This window comes from Doryrhamphus excisus, linkage group LG13 (assembly GCF_037039965.1).
Source record: "Doryrhamphus excisus strain RoL-2023G ecotype Guam linkage group LG13, RoL_Dexc_Guam_v1.1, whole genome shotgun sequence".
Lineage (NCBI taxonomy): Eukaryota > Metazoa > Chordata > Actinopteri > Syngnathiformes > Syngnathidae > Doryrhamphus > Doryrhamphus excisus.
The window spans coordinates 6,835,143-6,855,365 of record NC_136369.1 but is presented as its reverse complement, the minus strand read 5'-3'; the positions used below and the strand labels follow the sequence as shown (position 1 = coordinate 6,855,365).

At 38.9% G+C, this 20,223-nt stretch overlaps 1 protein-coding gene and 1 pseudogene across 1 annotated transcript; both read left to right on the top strand.

Moving 5' to 3' along the window:
- The first annotated feature begins 2,769 nt into the window (after positions 1-2,769).
- Positions 2,770-5,170, top strand: LOC131139849 (glycine N-acyltransferase-like protein 3). Its single transcript, XM_058089776.2, has 5 exons — positions 2,770-2,847; positions 2,951-3,058; positions 3,169-3,289; positions 4,448-4,571; positions 4,644-5,170. The coding sequence occupies exons 1-5, from the start codon at positions 2,770-2,772 to the stop codon at positions 5,080-5,082; spliced, it is 870 nt and encodes a 289-aa protein (XP_057945759.2). The 3' UTR covers positions 5,083-5,170.
- Positions 5,171-6,560: 1,390 nt separating this feature from the next.
- LOC144901637 (uncharacterized) lies at positions 6,561-15,844 on the top strand (annotated as a pseudogene).
- Positions 15,845-20,223: the final 4,379 nt, after the last annotated feature.

Below are 20,223 nucleotides of genomic sequence, written 5' to 3'. Positions count from 1 at the left end.
AGGCCCAAAGCACCAATGAGTGGGTGGGGCATTTGATTGACAGCATTATTACTGAACTCGTTTGACTTATCACTACGATGGCTTTTATGTCTTTCCATGAATAATTACATATTTAAGACAAGGAATAAAATTACATAAATAACGACAGTGTCAATAATATTTAAAGGTGTGACTGTGGTTACTTTGCAAATTGGTATAACGGCACCTGGATGGTGATAGTGAAGATATTAAAGCAGGCAGCTCAAACTAGTATAACCAAAATGATCATTTTGAAAGAATTCAAGGACCTGATTCTGATGAATACCACCCACCACTATCTGCCACAGCTATCCTGACTGGGCAAAAATGTGAAGCTCAAATCTCAAGTCTATTCAAATTAAATCGATTCAAATGGAAGAATGTCAACATCAGAGTAGAATAAAATATTTGTAGGATAATGACTTATTTATATATCAGTGCTAATGTCAAACTTTATCCTAATGTCACCATGCAAAATACGAATTTTTCATTCGGACTTACTGTAAAAGGAATAAACCACTGAATTACGTTCAATATTTCAAGTTAATTAACATAATAAGGTTTATGTTTTTAAGTGTGCAGGAGTTCCGTACTCCATGGCTGCAGGTCAAATGTCTGAAGGGGTACGTGACTGTAAAAAGTTTGGGAACCACTGATATAAATCATTGATCCTTCCATTTCTCATGTTGTTCTGATAAGATGATATTGCAAAAGATTTTGATATTTTCACCTTTAGAAGCATATAATGTTACGTATGACTTATTGAATGATTTATTGTTGTTTTATAGTGGCAGGCGCTAGAATAAAGCCAGGATGAAGAAGAAGGAGGATGGTGACGAATAGGGATGAGGCGGATATAAGCATGTTTTCAGAGTACATCTTGCCATTATCCGCATTCGTGTTTAAACATGATAATCATTATTTATTCACTCTTCACAATCTGTGATTGGCCAGTCACCTGCAGCGACTGCCTCTCCCTAGACCGACTCTTTAAGTGGCAGCCACAGAGGAGCTCAGCTGTGCCTCATTCACGTACGGTGCAATTGGGAAGTTTAAAACGACTCTGCGTTTGTCACAATGCCACCACTTCATTAGGATTTTTTTCAGCTCACCTCTACTTTGATTTGTATCTAAAGTTACATGGTAAAGCTGTTCAGTAACATGTTCGTTGCACAGCGCTGTGCAGACACTCAAAAACTCCAGTGGGTTAGCATGACCGAAATCGTCACATGAAATGTTTTTGTTTTTGTTTGTCTTATTCCATGAAGTCATCATAAAACAGGTGTGCTATGTACACTATAAGAATTTTGTTAATTTTCAGTTAGCAGTACACAGACAACGGTAATGGTACGCTGCATTGACTGGCCACATTGCATACAGTTGCACAGCATCACAAGAGCGATCAAGCATTCAGCATATTCAGTATATATGGCTGACATAAGCATGCTAAAATATTACACCCTCCCAATACATTACAGTATGCACCATGCAATCCTAAACTTTTTTAACTTTAAACTCATACAAGACAATCGTTCATCAGTCACTGTGCTTTTTTTTTTTACCTCGCCTCTCACCCAAAAACAGCTGGGATATACTCTAGTCAGTTGGAAAACTGCTTGTAGTACTTAGTGCGGTGCTTTTGAAATAAATAGTCAACGAAGCTGATATATTGTTTCCCTGGTTGCCATGTTGGCATGAATCACCAACTTCACACAGCTCATTAAAATTAATAAAATAATAAAGTGTCAATCATTTACACATTATACGTACATATAGCGGAGCAATAAACAATACATATAGCTACTTCTGATTAATCCATTTCAATTTCAGATTCAAAAACCACACTTACGGATATAGATATTTTAGATGAGTGAACAGATACAGATACAGATACAGATACAGATACAGATATGGTGTACTCGCACATTCCTAATTATGTCAGCCATACAGGCGGATTTAATAAAATTCTTATATTGTAGGTAGCACACCTGTTCTATGGTGACTTCACGGAATAAGACAAAACACATTTCACAGTACACATATGGCTGAATATTCAGATTTAAGTCCATTTCTTGTTTAGACCACGCCCACATCTGGTTTATGTTGCGGCCATTACTAGTACAGATGCGGATACAGATAATTTGGATGGGTGAATCGATACAGATATTCATAGTGGTGAATTCGGTCCTTTGCCTTTTAAATATTCACTTTTCTTCATCAACTTCTTGCTATTGAGCCAGCCATGGTTCTATTAAAAGATTAACAACATCGGAAATGGGTGGACGAATCGTTTCGGCATAAACAAACTACTTTATTGGCTACCAAGAGTAACCATAATACTTTAAGTAACTACGTGAGCAAGCTGCAAATGCAATCAGTTCGCAAGCATAAGGATATGTTATTATATTTCCCATTCACTTAAATTGGTCGCAGACCCACAAAGGGCTATCACTGGGTCCGGATCCGGGCCGTGGTTGACCATTTAGTGATGCCGCTGTATACTATAGGTCTTAAAGCTCAATAAACACAAGTTAAATAAAGAGAGAGCTGTTCATATGAACCATCTCTGAATAATTACATATTTAAAACAAAGGAAAGCAATTACATAAACAATGACACTGTGGGGCTGTTCTTCACACGGTGACTAATATTTGATGGTGTAACTGTGGTTACTTTGCAAATTGGTATACATGCATTTGTATGGGGATAGTGAAGAAATTGAAGCGGACAGCTCAAACTAGTATAACCAAAATGATCATCTTGAAAGCATTCAAGGACCTGATTCTGATGAAAAATATCCTCTCCAGAAAACTGCCACACTCAATTCATGTAAGAAGTTAGCTTCTTTAGTTTGCTTTCTATAACAACTATACGACGATATCCAGCATCCACATTGTAAGTAATAATTCTTCGATGCTGCATTGTATTTCAGGTACTTGGAGGATTGTCCCATATACTGGAAGGCAACACGTTTCAACTGAAGATGTGCGTTGACTCTTGGCCTACATTCAGTACTGCCATCTGTTATCGTCAAAAACAGGTACAGCATAAATGGACAATGCTAAGAATGTAAAAATCTCAATTATAGGACTTGTTTTATACAGTATATAGTATTTAAAATATTAATTTTACCTGCGGAAGGATTTGGAGGTCGAGGGCAGGTTGGAGATCCCTGATGTGTGCAGCATTTTTTCCAACAACCAAGACAAACTCAGAAGGCTTTTGACAGATGACAGCCTTTTTAAATGGGGGAAAAATCTTGAATTCAGAGGTACAGTATGGAAAAAAGTTAACCTTTTCATTTGATTCCCAAAGAATTAACTCTGAAAATGATTTTTAGAGCCTTCCAATTTCAAAAAATGATATAGTACATTTTATTTATAACAGGTTGTTCAATCAATGCCTATCTTATAAATACATTTAGACAGCAACATTTACAAGTACAGTAAAGTCTCGTTTTATCGATATTCTCGGGAGTCGGAAAAAATACCGATATAACCGGACTATCCATATATCCGATTCTGCACCGAACTGCATTAAAAGTGGGCAATAATGCACTCGACATTGTTCTATATATAGAACAATGTCGAGCAGCTTCAATCAATCTTTGCTTAAGGATTTCAATACCAAAAAAGAACACGGCGAACGGCTGCTTCCAGTCAACTTTATTTTTCACACTTCCACCACCAGAGCACAGCACACACACCGATTCCCGCACTTCCTGGTTCACAGGTCTTGCTCAACCCGCCCCACATAGCTGGCCAAACACATGCCTGCAACAGAAGAACCAACTGCGTTCATGGTTTCTCTCGTGTGTGTATAGATTCTATACAGGTGTGTGTGCTGTGCTCTGGTGGTGGAAGTGTGAAAAATAAAGTTGACTGGAAGCAGCCGTTCGCCGTGTTCTTTTTTGGTATTGAAATCCTTAAGCAAAGATTGATTTAAGCTGCTTTTGTATCGATATAAACAGAGCAAATTGGCTGGCGGGAGATGAAAAGGGCATCGTAGTAACCGGATTATCATAATAACCGGGTATCGTACTAACGGAACTAATTATATCATAAAAGACTAGAAATTTGCCGGGAAATGAAAATAGTATCGTAATAAGTAGTAATTCGTTATAACCGATATCGATATAACGAGACTTTACTGTAGCTGATTTTTTTTTGTAAGCTTTATTTAAGCATGCTTCAAATTATAATTGGTTCTTAAGTATTGGTATAGTCAATTATATTTAAATGTATGTATCCTCGTTTATTTTGACTTGCTTCAATCCTGCTTTGGCAAAGAATGTGATAAACTCATTCAATCAAATGGCTGTGATCCTTTTGCAATGAGCAATTTTGTTTGATATGATATATCCAAGGAAATGTGCTGAGGGTAAGTTTAAAACAAATACTGTACATTTAGTCGTTATGTCTTTCTTTAGTTGAAAGCACTCATCATCAAATCCTAAAGGAAATTGCTTCTCTCAGAGGACTCCATCTCAAAGACATATATGGACGCCTGCTTACCTACATCCACTACAGCCCAGAGACAATGAGCAGGCCACCGTAAGTTGAAAAGAAGTCTTCCATTGATTGAATTTCCATCTTTTTTTTCTTACATCGGTTTCTGATTATCAGGAAGACGTTCAAGCAACCAATGACAAGTTTGAGCGAGTGCCATGCTGAGCTTGTGCTGAAATCCATGTGTTGTGGAACAAGCAAGGAGGAAATCAATCTAGTGAAAACCTATATCAAATACCTCCCAAACTACTGTATGGTGGATGAGAAGGGACAACCAGTGTCTTGGGTGCTGACAGATGAGTTCAATGAGATCAGGCTGGCTTACACCCAACCAGAGTATAGACGAGCTGGTCATTTGCGAGAATTGTACTTTACCCTGATTGATCACATGGCTTCTGCAGGTCTGCCTATCTTCGGATGCATCCATGAAGAGAACAGGGCCTGTCAGAATGCTGTGCAATCATTTGGCATGACCCCCTGTTTTGAGACATCCTGTGTGTTGACCTCTGATGACTGTATCACAGCACCCCCCAAAACTGGAAATCTGCCTGTATAGGCTACTAAGGCTGGTTATGTTGGCCAATATCCTAAATCGAGTTGCTTTTCATTTAAAATTTCTAAATCGAATAATCACAACTCAGTCCAATTCAGTCTGTCAGCACAGAGTCACAACAGTCAATACAACAACAACAGAATTGTCATGAACTGTCATGTTGTGGTTCTTGCAGGTTTCTGATTATAGGTTGGGAACAGTCGGTAAACCTGACTAAATCACTGCAGCTCAAACCAGCCAAAAATCAGTGAGATGTAAAAAAAAAAACAAACAAAAAAACAAAAAAAAAAAAACACACTTGTTGGGGCACTCTTATGCCAAGGTACCACTGTATATGCAAATAAAAACATTACCTGCACTGCTCCAGTCTCTGCTCCAGTTATTTGTGATAACTCAAACAGCAACATTAGCTACAAATACCTATGGTCTTGCTACAAGAGCCATCTGCCAGGGTTTTGAAGCTAACTTAATCAATCAAAATACTATTTTCTTTCTCCATTTATGCTCAATATTTGTTCCAGCTTGTGGCTACAGAGTTCGAGTACTTCAATATTGTGGGCCGGGGGTCAATGAGGAGGAGCGCATGTTAATCGTGAGTCAAAAAAAAATTTGCTCCGTTAAAGAAAACTTCTGTTAACGCGCCAACTCTGACAGCCCTAATTAGAATATATATATAAATAATGAAATAATAAAGTCTGAAGTATGACTTACACATACAATACAAATTATAAAATAATAAACAATACATAAAGAAACTTCTGATCAATCCAAATCAGTTTCAGACTTGGATGCTCTTATTTTGTATTGACTTCCTGCTTTGCTCCGTTTTCCTGTGTTGCGCTTATCGCCCACACCTATTCCTAATTTCTGTTGTGTCTATTTAGTTCAAGTGTGTGCTTCTCCCTTTTGCGGGATATTTGTCATTTGTTAGTTTGCTGTACTTAGTTGCTGTTTTCTGCTGCCGCAATCATGATTAAAATACTTTTTACCTGCACTCGGTCCTGCTCTCTGCATCCTGGGGTCGCACCGAAATGCCTACAAGCCTACCCATGACAGATTTAACATAAAAAACAGAAACACGGACAAAACAACTAGGCTAATAGTCAATTCGCTGCAGTGACACCAGCCTGCCTTTATCCATTAGCTCGGTAACGTTATGGCTGTTGATAGTGTAACGTTCACATTCGCTTTAAAAGGTAAGTAAGACTTGTGAACTGTATGCACTTCTGGATGATATTTGCTACGTTTAAGTTAGTGTGGGGTTAAGTGTGGTGGGGGTTCAAGTTCACACAGTTATATTGTAATGGCGGCTGAATAACTACAAGTCAGGATGGCTTTATTCAGTAGGCCATTTATTTGTAACAGCGTCATACAGGACTTATTTTCTTGCATGCTGACTCTCGTCACGGCATGAACACTCCCCGACACTTCCTCAATCTCTTATCCTAACCTTTTTCCTCTAAATGCTTGCTGGAACCAGCATGCTGAACCTGACTGCCCTCTATAGCTTACACATGAAACAGCAGCTTCGAACAACACAATATGCCCAAAGCTACAATATTTTTCTATTCAACATTGTGGTATGCCCTACCTGTTAATAGTAGAGCTGCTACCTCAGTAGAAATGTCCAAGTCCCAACTCAAGACTTATTTTTTTTACTTAAGCATGGAGTTTGACTGCAGCTCCTTCTCCTCACCTGGAATCTGCAACTACAACAGCTTATGGTCGCCTCTTTAGTTAAGTTAGCTGTCATTCAAACCTGAACAAATATTACCTGGAAGCCATAAGCGCTAGCTCCGTTCTAACATGCTGAAATCAAAGCAGTGAAACAGTGCAGTAGAGCGGGGGTGGGGGTGGGGGGAATGGGGGGGGTTAACTGGCCGGTGTTAGAAAAAACTCTCTGAAACCAAGCGTTCAGAGCGATCCCAAGCTTCTTTCAACGCCCACTTCAAAATGCCCAAACCTCATTATCCGAAACTTTGGCATAGTTAACTCAAGAATACAACATGCTAACAACATTTCTGTCAGAAAAGCAAAAAAAAGCATAGTAGGTCCCCTTAATAATATTTTTCATTATTAATTTTGACGAAAGATGACAACTACCAACACTCTAATCAGCACAAGAATAATTTACTATAGCAGGGGTCTCAAACTCAATTTACCTGGGGGCCACTGGAGCTCTGGGTGAGACTGGGCCGCATCAGGTTTTCTAAAAAAAAAACAAAAAAACCCCCAAAAAAAACGCATTTATTAAAAACTGAAAAATGAATAAACTTCTTTGGTTCCGATTTTCTACAAGAAAAGCTCTGATAAAACATTCCACTGTTCTCAAATATCTTAATTTTTATTTTTCTACACAAAATAATATGAAAAAAAAATAAACAAATCAAGAATAAAGAAAATCAATTAATCAGTAATAAATAAATATAATAATAATAAAACGGCAAATAATAAAAATTTAAGAAACCACATATAGTTGGTGGGTAGACAATTTCTTTTTTTCCAGATTAAAATGAACAAAGCATTATTAGAGCCCTGTAGACATGACAAAACACGACTATAGTCACATTTATACTCTTTTTATTTACAACATATTGCGCAACTGCAGGGTCTTGAGACACATGCTAACTCGCAAACTAAAGATCTAGCGACCTAAACAGTAGCCTCCAAGTTATTTCCTTTAAACTTAAATAGCCAAAAACTTACCACTTCCACACAGATAGGGAGGACAACTATTAACAGTTATTTAACCTTTAACATGAACATTAATCAAACGTAATATTTTTTTCTGGGTACATGATACCATACAGCATCCATATCAAACTTGCACGGGCCGCACTAACATTAAACTTTCATATCAAACTAGTGTCCTGCGTGCCACATTTGACCCGTGGGCCACGTGTTTGAGACCGCTGTACTATAGTGTCATGATGGTTCACCATACTGACTCCTCATATTCTCTCATGACCTTGATCTCTTGTGTGTTCAGGTCACCTTGCCCGTGGGTCAGAAGGAGAGAATCCCCAGTGTGCATATTTGTTACCACTCTGAGGCTGGATCACAGATGTCCAGTGGGATTTGGTTGGAAGGTGATATGCAATGCGGAGTCTTCAGGATTTCTGGTACAGCACAAACTCTCTGGGTGTTCACTGCATTATACTTGTGTTTTCTCTTGCTCTCTATCAGTATTCATTCTCCTCATAAAATACAGCTAAAAATCAGTGATGGCATTTAATGAATAGTAACAAATACAATGTGTCCCACTGTGGAATTTTCTTCATGCAACCCCAGAGGGTATATTTACAATAAATGCATTTCAGCCCCTTTCTGTTGATGAAGCAGCAATTCAACATTGTGTATATGCCAGGAACTTTTAAGAGCTAAAAAAAGGCTGATAAAGTTGGAATGCTTTTACCCATAATATTTCCTTAATATAAACTCTAAATGAAGAACGCCAGTGAAGAATGTCAGTCTCTATCCTCTCCTGAAGAGACACATTCATTTACATAAGTTTATAAGAAGCTTATTTTGTGGAATACTTTATTCAGTACATTAATTAAGTTCCTGTTGTTCACTTTTCATTGAGATACGTCTGTCTTGATTAGCTGGACTAAACTCTTGCCATAATAACTGTGTACCCTTTTATAGGCTAAACAATCTAACTAACTAATGATAAATTCTATCTCATAATTTATGGATCTTTGGTGATTGATCTGTATTCTTACAATGTATTATCTGCGTCTGACATTCTGACATATAAATACTGTACAAAGAGATTCTACAGCTATTATTATAGGATACAGAATTAAAATAATCTTTATAAGTCTGATGGACGTTTTGCTCTGTTGTGAAAAGTTTAATGTTAATGGCAACCGTAATCACTGAATGTTAATCTATGAGCAGCAACACTTCACTCCAGATGGCTTTGGTTATATTTAAATATGACAATGTTGGTGATTGGACCACGATTATTTTGAACAGAAAATTTGAACAAAATCAACACCTACATTTTTTTTAGAGTCTCCTATGGCCAAATGGGGTTCATGGTCTACCAAAGCAAATAACTGCTGGATTGTCTAATGCTATGTTCCCACTAGGGTTCATGAGATGGATTTTTGGCTAAAATCAGATTTTTTTATGAAGTCATTCACATTGCCAAAAAATGTGAATTCACTAACTTGTATGAATGACCTGGTTGTTTAGAACGGATAATGCATTTTTGACGAATACAAGCATGAAACAAGTATATCTCGTCATTATCTGTATTATTGATGAAAGAAAGTACTCATTACGTATGCACGCGTCATGCTCTGTGATTGGCCAGGACCACAGGATGTAATTGGCAAGTTGAAAATGGCTTGTTTGCTGTCATACTGCCTCCACCTTTATAAGGTTTTTCTCAGTTTGCCTCTATTTCAGCTTGTTTCTAAAGTTACTTGGTAAACTTGTTTCGTTCATAACGCATGCAGTGCATTTAACAAAACAGTGCTGTGCTGCGCCAGGCACTTATGCAATAACTGATCAACTTCACACAGATCATTAAAACAATTAAATAATCAAGTCTTACACACATACACAGTATTCATATAGCTGAATAATGATAAATATAGCAAATTCTGATCAATCCATGTCACTTTCAGACATGGATAATAATGTACCGATTTAAGCCCCACCGATTTCCGGTCAAGCTATGGCCTCTTTCAGTTGTAAGCCCCACACACTCAGAGTACAGATGCAGATAATTTTGATGGGTGGACAGATACAGATACAGATACCAATAGTGGTGTACTCGCTCAACCCTACTAAATTGTTTTATGTAGGAGATTAAGAAGAACGATTTTCTCGATGGCAGTTTGTGGGACACGTCTGTTCCGAGCAGCCAGGAATGGTGGGACATTTATGTGAGCTTCTTCAGATTTGAAAAATTTTTAATTGTACTGTTCACACTGACATAAAAAAAAGTGTGCAGTGTGAACGCAACCTATTTGATGTGTCAATGTCAAATAGCAGCTTCTCTCCGCAGCTTATCACCTGCTTCCAAAGAATGCACCATCCTCTTTGCTCTATGCAGTAATAAATCATTGTAAATGCTGGAAACAGCGTTTAAACAGCACCATGCCACATTGCTGTATATGAATGTGCACACAGACATAGCAATGTCCCACTCAGGTGGAATGAATGACACAGAAGAAAAAATATTGGCTCACCTGTTACATCGCTCATGCGCCAATTTCTGGAATCTTATTTTATGTGGTGCTAATGTGACTTTTTTGTTGAAAACCTGCAGGTTCTGCAGAATAAGGGAATATATGTTCCATTTGTGGCAGTCTGTCCCGTACAGCTTAATTGTGTAACCATATTTGGTCACTAAAATTAATCTTTAAATGACATTTTTTCTTTCTCTTTAATTTTTCAGAAGTGCATTAACGCTAGTGTTTAACTGCAAAGTACCATTTGATTGAATTTATCATAAAGAACTATATTTGAATCAAGGGAAGTCAGTGCTGACTTGCAAAATATATTAGCTTTAAATGACAAATTATCCTACCCAATTAGTCTTCTGCTTTTTAGCTTAAGACAGATAAATGTTCTTGCCTCTGCTATATTCAGCTCTCCTGCTCATTTTTCGGAACATTTTAATATTCATGTGATAATAAGAGAGATTAGAAGTGAAGTGAATCGCAGTTGGTCAAAAAGGTCTTTACTATGGATGAGCGATTGACTTATCTAATACAGATAATGCATTTTTGCCGGATACGAGTATGAAACGAGTACATATCGTCATTATCCGTATTCGTGTTTAAAGAAAATGCTCACACGCAGCGACCTCCTCTCCCAGGACTGCGGCAGCTCAGCCATGCCTCCTTCATGTAGAAGGTGCAATTCCAAAATGCCACGTTTTGCGTTTGTTACACTTCCTCCACTTTATTAGGATTTCTTCAGCTTGCCTCTATTTTGGTTTATATCAAAGGTTACTTGGTAAATTTGTCAGTAACGTATGCAGGCTTGTATGCAGGCTTGTGTGAAGTTAACATTAACATTAACCGTTTGACTGCCGCATTGATTAGCCATAACATTAGGTATGGCTAATGCATCAAACAGCACAGCATCAAACACTCCGCCTGTATGGCTAGGGTCAAATATTACACCCCCCTCAATTTGCTGCAGTGGAGATATTGCAATGTTAAACTTGTTTCCTACGCCATGCATTTCACAAGAGAGATTTACATGGCTCGTTGTGTCACATCGTGGCTGATGAGATAAAGTCCCTTAGAAAACTTTGCTTCAAATATTGAACACAAAATATAGTGAACAAGGCTGACAGATGACTCCCCTATACGCCATCATCACGCGTCTGCATGAATTAACTCCATACAGATCATTAATAAATAATAAGGCTTACAGATCACTTATATATGTATATATTTACACACTACACATGTAGCTGAATAATAAATACAGCAATGTCTCATTAATCCATGTCAATTTCAGACTTAAAATAATGTACAGATATAAACCCCACACATTTTTGTTTAAAACCACGTCCGCTTCCAGTTTATGCCCCATCCATGGATACATATTATTTAAATGGGTGAACAGATACAGATAGTGGTGTACTCACTACTAATTCAGGTTACGGGCAGTATCTCAGGAGTTTATTTGTAAGCCTATGCATTTGAGCAGAACATTGGTCTGGTTTCTGTCTATATCTGTTTATATTGTACATATAAATTGCCACAATTCTTGGTTGATGGCAATCGTGCACTTAATGCCCATTTTATCAGGTGGATAAGGATGGGATGAGGTGATATTATTGTACCCCAACTCTTTGAAACACAATAAGCACTTCACCTCTCAATAGCAATGACAAACAGTGAAAATACAGGTTTTGAAATGCAAACATATCATCGCTTAATAGTGTTGATTTGGCTTAAGTCCAAATGTTTCCACACATGTTCCATATCTTCTCTCTCTGAACTCCAAACTAACATAACCGTATAGTAACCAAACCATCGACAAACACTATCCACACGCTCAACTGACTGACCACAAAACCCCACATTTTAATGTTTAAGCCTGAGGGGTTTATATCGCTGAGTGACAGGCAAACATCGCAGCAAATTCTGAACCTTTTCCTGAAGCCGTCACATGGTACAGCCGGGCAGCGAGGCTTTGTACGTCATCAATTCCGGCCCCTCCCCCCAATGAATCAAGCCTCGGTACACGCTTCACGAAAGTGCCCACTCGATTACTCGACACACGCTTCGAAGCCCCGGCACCTCTAACATCACTAGTAGATAGATACTTTATTAATCCCCAAGACAAATTCATAGTACTAACCTGTATCGAGGTATTTTTTCCACAGAACCCTTTCTTTCTCTGTCAACTTATTTTTCCATTCTGGCAGCAAAACTGAGTACTTGCATCAGCTCATTAATGAAAGACCTTTACCTGCGCTTCAACTCTGTCTCTGCATCCTGGATGTGCATAAATACTAACACAAGTTCATACATACTTACGATGCTACCAAAGGCATAGGATGCAATTGGAATATGTTGGACTGTGTGACTACTGTTTTCTTGTTGACTTGTTAACATCCTGCTTGTGTTGACATATTAAATCAAAAGATGAGGAATGTTTCTTTGTCTACGAAACTGGCTGCTTCAACACAATGAGAACGATATTAAGCCCAGATTCGCACATAGTGCTTCATTTCATCCTTCTGCAATAGAAAAGTAGTTCTCTTTTGTTTACCGCTTTTTTCTATATATTAGATTAAATATGAAAATGAAAACTTATGTGTAAACATGTAATTTTGTCCACATTGAAACATTCTCAAGGTTTAAAAAATATTTTTTAAAAGGTCATAATAGCTTTTTTTCTACTGCCTATCTACCATACTCCCTTTAGCCCCTGCTCCCAGGTTCTCACTGAAAATTCACTTTTTCAATGCTGTGGTAGAATCCAGGTTAATACTGCCTTGCTTTTATTTTGAAGTGGATTTTGCACTGAACACGGGGCTTAAAGTATTCCGGCACTGTGCCGGATTGTGGAGTTTTGATATGAAATAAAAGTGTCGGACTGAGACAGACACAAACTCATTGTAGCCATGCGGTAGGGCTCTGAATGCAGCTATTGCTCCAAGAAGCTTGTGTATGCTACTAGCGGGAAAAAAGTCAAACACCACCACGACGGAGATGCTGGGCATAAAGCGGCTGTCCGCACCCTCGCACATTCAAGCCGGTTACCAAGAGCAACAGCCACATACGTATGATGCAGCGGCCCCGATGACCGATCGTGTTTGTGATGTGAAGCTACGTGTTTGCTCTTTCATCGCAGAACATCTTCATCTTTCACAATTGCTCAACCACTCGTGGATCTGTGCAAAAAAGTTTCAGTGGATGAAAATGCCCTGTCCAAGTTGTCGATTTCAAATCAACATGCAAGCTACATGAATACTCATGGGATAGCTCCAGAGATGAAAAAAAACTTTCTGCGCAGCTGAAAGGATGTATGTTTTCCATGAATATTGATCAGGCAACCACCCAAACATGGAAAAATATTAAATGTAATGGTTTGCTTTTTTTACAATAATGCAGGCAAAGTAATCGCTCAACATCGAGCAAGCAGGGAAGTAAACAATAGCAATTCCTCTGCTCTTATGGCTGAACTACAAGATGTCCTGCGCTGCTACAATCTTGATTGGCAGCAAGTTACTAGTGTTTTAAAGGATAACTGTGTTGTGATGAGAGGCAAGAGGAAGATCTCTGGATCTCTGGAGACAAAGTGCATATGGTGGCAAATACTGCCATGGATGTGTTGAGTCCAGAAATGGAGGACTTGTGCTTCGATCTCTATTATGACATTGAGAAATCACCAAAGCGATTTTTGCTGAGTTTCAGAGTTTGCTGCGCCTCCCGTCCAGGACCTTGATACGACCTATCAGCAACAGAGTTATTAAAATTTTGGAGTTGTGCAACAGGCTGAATGAGCTCCTGGATGCACTGGTGGTGCACTACTATGACTGAAGTTGCTAGTAACATCCACTCAGCGGTGAGTCAAACTTTACTTAAACCTTATGAATCGCTGCAGCACTGCACTCGTGCCTTTCACGAGTTACATTGACGTAATGGCTAATCTACCATAGCGACAACCCCGGTCAGCGTAACTCGTTAAATGCCCGCATTTTTACAAATGGCCCTATCAAGGAACTTTATTTTACAGCTTTTTTTCACCCACGGAACCCACACCCTGCTTTGCAGTAGGAACAATCTAACCCTTTTCCGTTTGGATACTATCCCCCCATCAGCTTCCCTGCTTGTGGACTGGATCATGGATATCAAGGACACCATGCCTCTCACCCTGGACTGAATCCCGACTGAAATCCATGTGTTGTCGAACGTGTGTTGCATTGTCTATGATTAAGCCATATCTACTTATACTAGTCCAAGTATCTATATACCCTGTACATGACGAATGCTTTATTTTTGTGTGTATATATAAATAATTATAACTATGAATAGCAATCTTTCTGTCCTTTTATTCACACCCTGAGGCTCCAATAGTCAAATCATCTTCTGAGTGCTAAAGTGTCCTACGCAATTGGCCGCAGTCAGCCCCTATCCCCAGTAATGTGTTACAAAAGCAGCAGAGTTCCTCCTCAAAAATCTACCACTGGACAACAGCATAATATCCTCACTGTCTCCTCTGAACCCATCTCTAATGCAGTGTGACGCTGTCTGTGGAGCTTTTGTCACATTAGGAGAGGCTTTGCCCAATGCTGTTCCTCCAGAAGAGCTTGGTCAACTACAGGGAGAGGTTCAGGCATACCAGATTGATGTAGACCTGGTGCCTTATGCCCAGGCCTACAATGAAGCCAATGACAGAGTGGACGTCAGTTGGTGGAGCTGCATCTCTGAAAAACCCACAGAGAGGTGTAAGGTATCCAAACCTGTGTGAGCTGGTTAAAGCTCTTCTCTCCATTTTCACAGCCCCACTGGTGGAAGGGTGTAGAAATCCTCACCCTAAGGACTCTAAGTGGGTTTCGAATAGAGGATAAGGGAATCTTAAAGAACCAAATTGAAGAATGAGAACCAGATTATTTATTCCTGACAACAATACCTAATACAGACGTCCGGGCTTATCTGCAGTCCCTGTATGCCTACAAGTAAGCGGGTCTTATTACAGCGCAGCTGCAAAAAAAGCACCCTTCCCTTCCCTGCCTGGTATTTTATACACTCGAGGCTGGAGTCCTGATGCTGGAGTCCTGGACCAATCAGCTTTTGCCACTGTCATGTGGCTCTCATGTGGAAACCTATGAGAGCCTTGCAGTTATTAAGTCCTCGAAAAAGCCAGCAACTGGACAGCCTCAACTATGACCATAGACCAGTCTTTGAGGTGGTCCTGTCTGTTATCATACCAAAATTATCAGTTATATATGCAGAAGAGGAAAGCAAAAGATCAGACACTAAAGGAAAAAAGGCTGAGTGAGGCAGCAAGGGTGCAGTCAGCAAAGATGGCAAACAAACTGGTACAACAGGCCAGGAAAACCAAAAGGCTAGCCACCACCTCCTCTGGAGCATCGTCCTCCTCAGGACCAGCCAGAACCCCTCTCTCGGGAGCAGCCTCCTCCTCAGGTCCAACCTCCTCCTCTGGACCAACCAGACCTCCTCCTTTAGGTCCAGCCTCCTCCTCTGGACCAGCCAGACCTCCTCCTTTAGGTCTAGCCTCCTCCTCTGGACCACCCAGACCTTCTCAGATTTAGTAGCTTTACTGACTTCCACATGTTTTCACTTGACTTAGTTTTACTTTTCACTTTCCACAATCATTTACTCACATTTAACTTGTATGCTACCTTGTGCATTAACAAACAACATTCCAAATAATTGTTTGCCAAAGTGCTTGTAATATGCATCGGCTCCACCCTCGCTCTCTGGGGAAAATAGTTCCGGCTCAGGATTTTTGTATCCTTTAAGCTCTGTGAACAGGAAGTCACTTGGTACATGTGTTAATGCAGTATAACTATACAGTAGTTATGTTGCCGTTTCACGCTGTTTCGCAATAGCGACTAAGTTGACAATAAAATGAGTCAACACATACAGAACAATTTTTCAGAGAAATGAGACAATTTTGAAGTTATTATGTTTTCATAATAACTTGGTGGACTGGTAATCAATAAGGTGTTTGACATAGATGGTTTGGTGACGTAAGTGAATTGACTTAAACGTGTTTCACTGTACCTGCTAAATATAATGTGGCAACACAGTCAAAACATACCAAGTTGTTACTTTCCATTCTTCTTTTCTAATAATTGAACAAAGAAAGTGAGTGCCCTTGAAGAATTTATACAGTATCACAAGGGGCTTCCAATTCACTTGTGATTCTTTGTAGATCCACAAGTGCAACTGACATTTCTTATTGAGCTGGTACAAATGGCATTTCCCCAGACAACTTGTTAACTTTTAAAGGTTGATGGATTCAATACACATCGGCCTCATATAAGCAGTGGATCACTGTGAAAAACAAAGCTCAGAGATTAGCCGCTGTCAACCCAAGGATGAGATGTGCAAGTTTGAGTGGCAAAAATGTGAACACCATTTTTCTGGTGACATGAAACATATTGATCTTGATGCATTTGTTGGAACAAAGACCCTAATTTGAGGATTCTCAGTTGTTCTGGCTGCAATTGTCCCACAACTGTAAATCCAGAGGCCTTTTGATATTAAAAAGGCTCTATGGATTTCATGAAACAAAGATAGTTAGCTTGTATAACAAACTTTGTCAGGTTAAACAGACTTTGATACTTTCTCAGAGGACACCTTTCCTTAAACGATCAGCAATGAAACAAGGTAACCGTAAGAATTCATTAACAATAATTGTACATTTATGGTCATATGGAGGCTGGCACATCAGAACACTAAATTTAAAGTCATTATCCCTGCTTTTTCAAGGTCATCTCATAAACATTAACCTTCCAGGTGAATGCATTTAGGCGCTACACATGAAAATAACTATAAAGATCAAAGTGGAGTCAAATTAAATTAAATGTCTATGACAGAATTTACAAAGTATGTATGTATATCAATTAGGGCTGTCAAGAAAATGTCCCTATCGGCACTATTTTTTGCACACATCCTGTTTGACCCTCAGCCCACACTTTTGTTTGATGAAACACAGTGGTGGATGTGGAGCCACAAGCGGGAACAAATATTCAGCAGAAAAGGGTATTTTGAATGGTAACTTTAGCTTCAAAGCACCGGCAGATGGGTATCGCAACAAGATCAAAGTTATTTGTATTTACTGTCGCTGTGAGTTGTCACAGATCACGTTGACTGCCAGAGAGAAGTGAGAATGTCCCGAAGCACTGCCGGTATCTTTTTTAATTGTCATTTATACGGTGGTATCTGGCAGTCAACAGCTAAGACCGAGCACTGTGGAGAATTTCCATCAAATAGATGCTGAATTCACAGGACAATCTGAGTCAAATTAACTGACTGCAAGAGAGACTGTGGTACTTTTGCTTTGAACTGAGAACTAAAATTTGGATTACGAGCTTCTAGTTACTGGTAGACATAGCCAAAGACAGCTATTTGGGGGCTTATGTCAATGTGACCATGACTGAAGACAAAAATGGATCTAAATATCATTAGCAGCGTTAGCATTAGCAGCATGCTAGCTCCTCACCATGAAAATATTATGTATTGCATAAAACTAAGGCAGGAACAACATCAAATTAAAAGCACTAAATGAATACAGACCATCCACCAGTATGAGCCTGGATTTGGTTTTTCAGAGAGGTGCTTTGCACAAATAAATCAATAACATAATCATATCTTACTTTTATGGATTCCCACATAGTAGCAACCAAATATGAAGTGAAAAAAAAGTGAGAAACATGCAGTATAGTAGTCTGCCTGTGTAGAATAAAGTTAAATGGTGGTTTCAAGGACCACCAAACAAAGTGGGACTAACTGTATATTATTTTTTTAATAAAATAATTTCCGAAATAGGGCGGCACGGTGGGCGAGTGGTTAGCACGCAGACCTCACAGCTAGGAGACCAGGGTTCAATTCCATCCTTGGCCATCTCTGTGTGGAGTTTGCATGTTCTCCCCATGCATGCGTGGGTTTTCTCCGGGTACTCCGGTTTCCTCCCACATTCCAAAAACATGCTAGGTTAATTGGCGACTCCAAATTGTCCATAGGTATGAATGTGAGTGTGAATGGTTGTTTGTCTATATGTGCCCTGTGATTGGCTGGCGACCAGTCCAGGGTGTACCCCGCCTCTCGCCCAATGACAGCTGGGATAGGCTCCAGCACCTCCCGCGACCCTCATGAGGATAAGCGGTAGAAAATGAATGAATGAATGAATTTCCAAAATAGATGTCCGTTCTTTCCCGTGTATCAAATAATTTACCACAAAGAGATGCACAATGGATAAAATGTGAATAATTGTGATTATAATTGATTACCAGCCCCTCAATTTATGTAATAAATCCTACACATAATTATGGATGCTTCAACCTTTTTTCTTTCTTTCTATTTTATTTTTTTGTAGACAAATGACTGCCAAAGGATGTGTTTTGCTCTTCACAGTAGTACTGGAAGCCCAATCAAAAAGTGCAATTTTCATGGGGTTGGATAAGACGGCTCTATTAACTTCCCAGTATGCAGCACCACCCACACAAAGATAAAAAGCAGTGGAAACCAATGCAGGGACTCTCAAATATGCAACAAGCAAACAACAATGTACCCTGGATTGCTTTCATGTTGGGCAATATGGTTCCATCATTAGCTCTAGAACATTTAACCCCCTGCCACACAGTACAAATGTTTGCTGATAAATATGAGATTTCATTTTGGATGGCTTGGTCAATTTTGGCTTTGCTAATACATACCATACCAAAACACATGGGTTTTCTACCTTCTATGTAGAATACATATACTTTCATCAAATAAGATTTCACAAAAAGCTTCTAAAATATACATACAAAGAGTGATGTTGTCGAACACACAGAGAGAAGCAGCGGAGAGAGACAGCACTTACTTCCAACACATTTTTCTCACACATATGTAATTGCTGCATGCTTTTTGCTGGCATAAAACTAGTCTGTGTGATTGGTCAGTGTGTGGTTTGCATTTGAGTTCAAGTGAACCAAACCGTACAAGAATTGACAACAGACTGAGACCCATTTATCAAGCGGTCTAGCTCTACATGTTTGGTGATTGCATTGCAAGAGTGAATGTGAACTAGCATCCATCCTAGCAGGTTTCTTCCTTTTAAACCCAAACGGCAACAAAAATCCTCAACCTACCAAGTTTCTAAAGCGTAATTACCATTAATAGAGATTGCAAAATAACATTACTCTATTACTCTTAATGTGTAAGTAGGGCACTTGTTAATTACACTGAAAATGCAAATGTAAAAATGTAAAAATAAATGTTTATCAAAACTTTTTTGACTTGAGATTAATTTATTTCCTCATGCAACATCATAATTAAAAAACACAGTTTAATAATAAGCAATGTTTTATTTAATTTTTTTTGTCAATGTGACAATTGAGATTTCTGTAAATCTCAAGTATACCAAAATTTGTTATTGTCTTGCATTTTTTTTTTTTACAAACTGAAATGGAATAAGTGACATTTATTTTAATATGCAAATTGATTAGAAAATAAGTACTTTAATTTTTGCTTGCTATGTCACATATTTGGTACTCCTTTCAAGAAAAAGATCCATAGATGTTTGTTTCTTTTTGAACTTACTTTTCTATTTCAATAGTGATGTTTTGTGATTTTAGCTGAGTAACTTTATGGCAATGGCAGGTGTAGTTTTGTCATGTCCACCATACATTGGAATGCATCAATTAATGAGGGTGACTATTCACATCCTTTTGACTGCAATTGACTGTTGCTATGTTGAAGCAACGACCATTTATTGTTGTTCTCCTACTTCGTTATGAACTGTGCTGGCATAAGACCAATGTATAACATGCAGCCCAGTCTCAATCACAATTTAATATGTGTGCTTTGTTCCAACTCATCTATTCCGCATCATCATTTGCAGCATCCACTCGTTCTCTCTTTGTGTGCAAAGAGCTGCAGGCCCCTCCTTCAATTCCTTGGCATGATTGCTGGTAGACTT

What these genes read in the sequence shown, in the direction of transcription:
- LOC131139849 (XM_058089776.2), top strand. Translation starts at nt 2,770, where the DNA reads ATGATCATCTTGAAAGCATTCAAGGACCTGATTCTGATGAAAAATATC. An exon ending in GAAAAATCTTGAATTCAGAG is followed by an intron (nt 3,290 to 4,447) that starts GTACAGTATGGA and finishes GTCTTTCTTTAG; the next exon opens with TTGAAAGCACTCATCATCAA. An exon ending in GAGACAATGAGCAGGCCACC is followed by an intron (nt 4,572 to 4,643) that starts GTAAGTTGAAAA and finishes TCTGATTATCAG; the next exon opens with GAAGACGTTCAAGCAACCAA.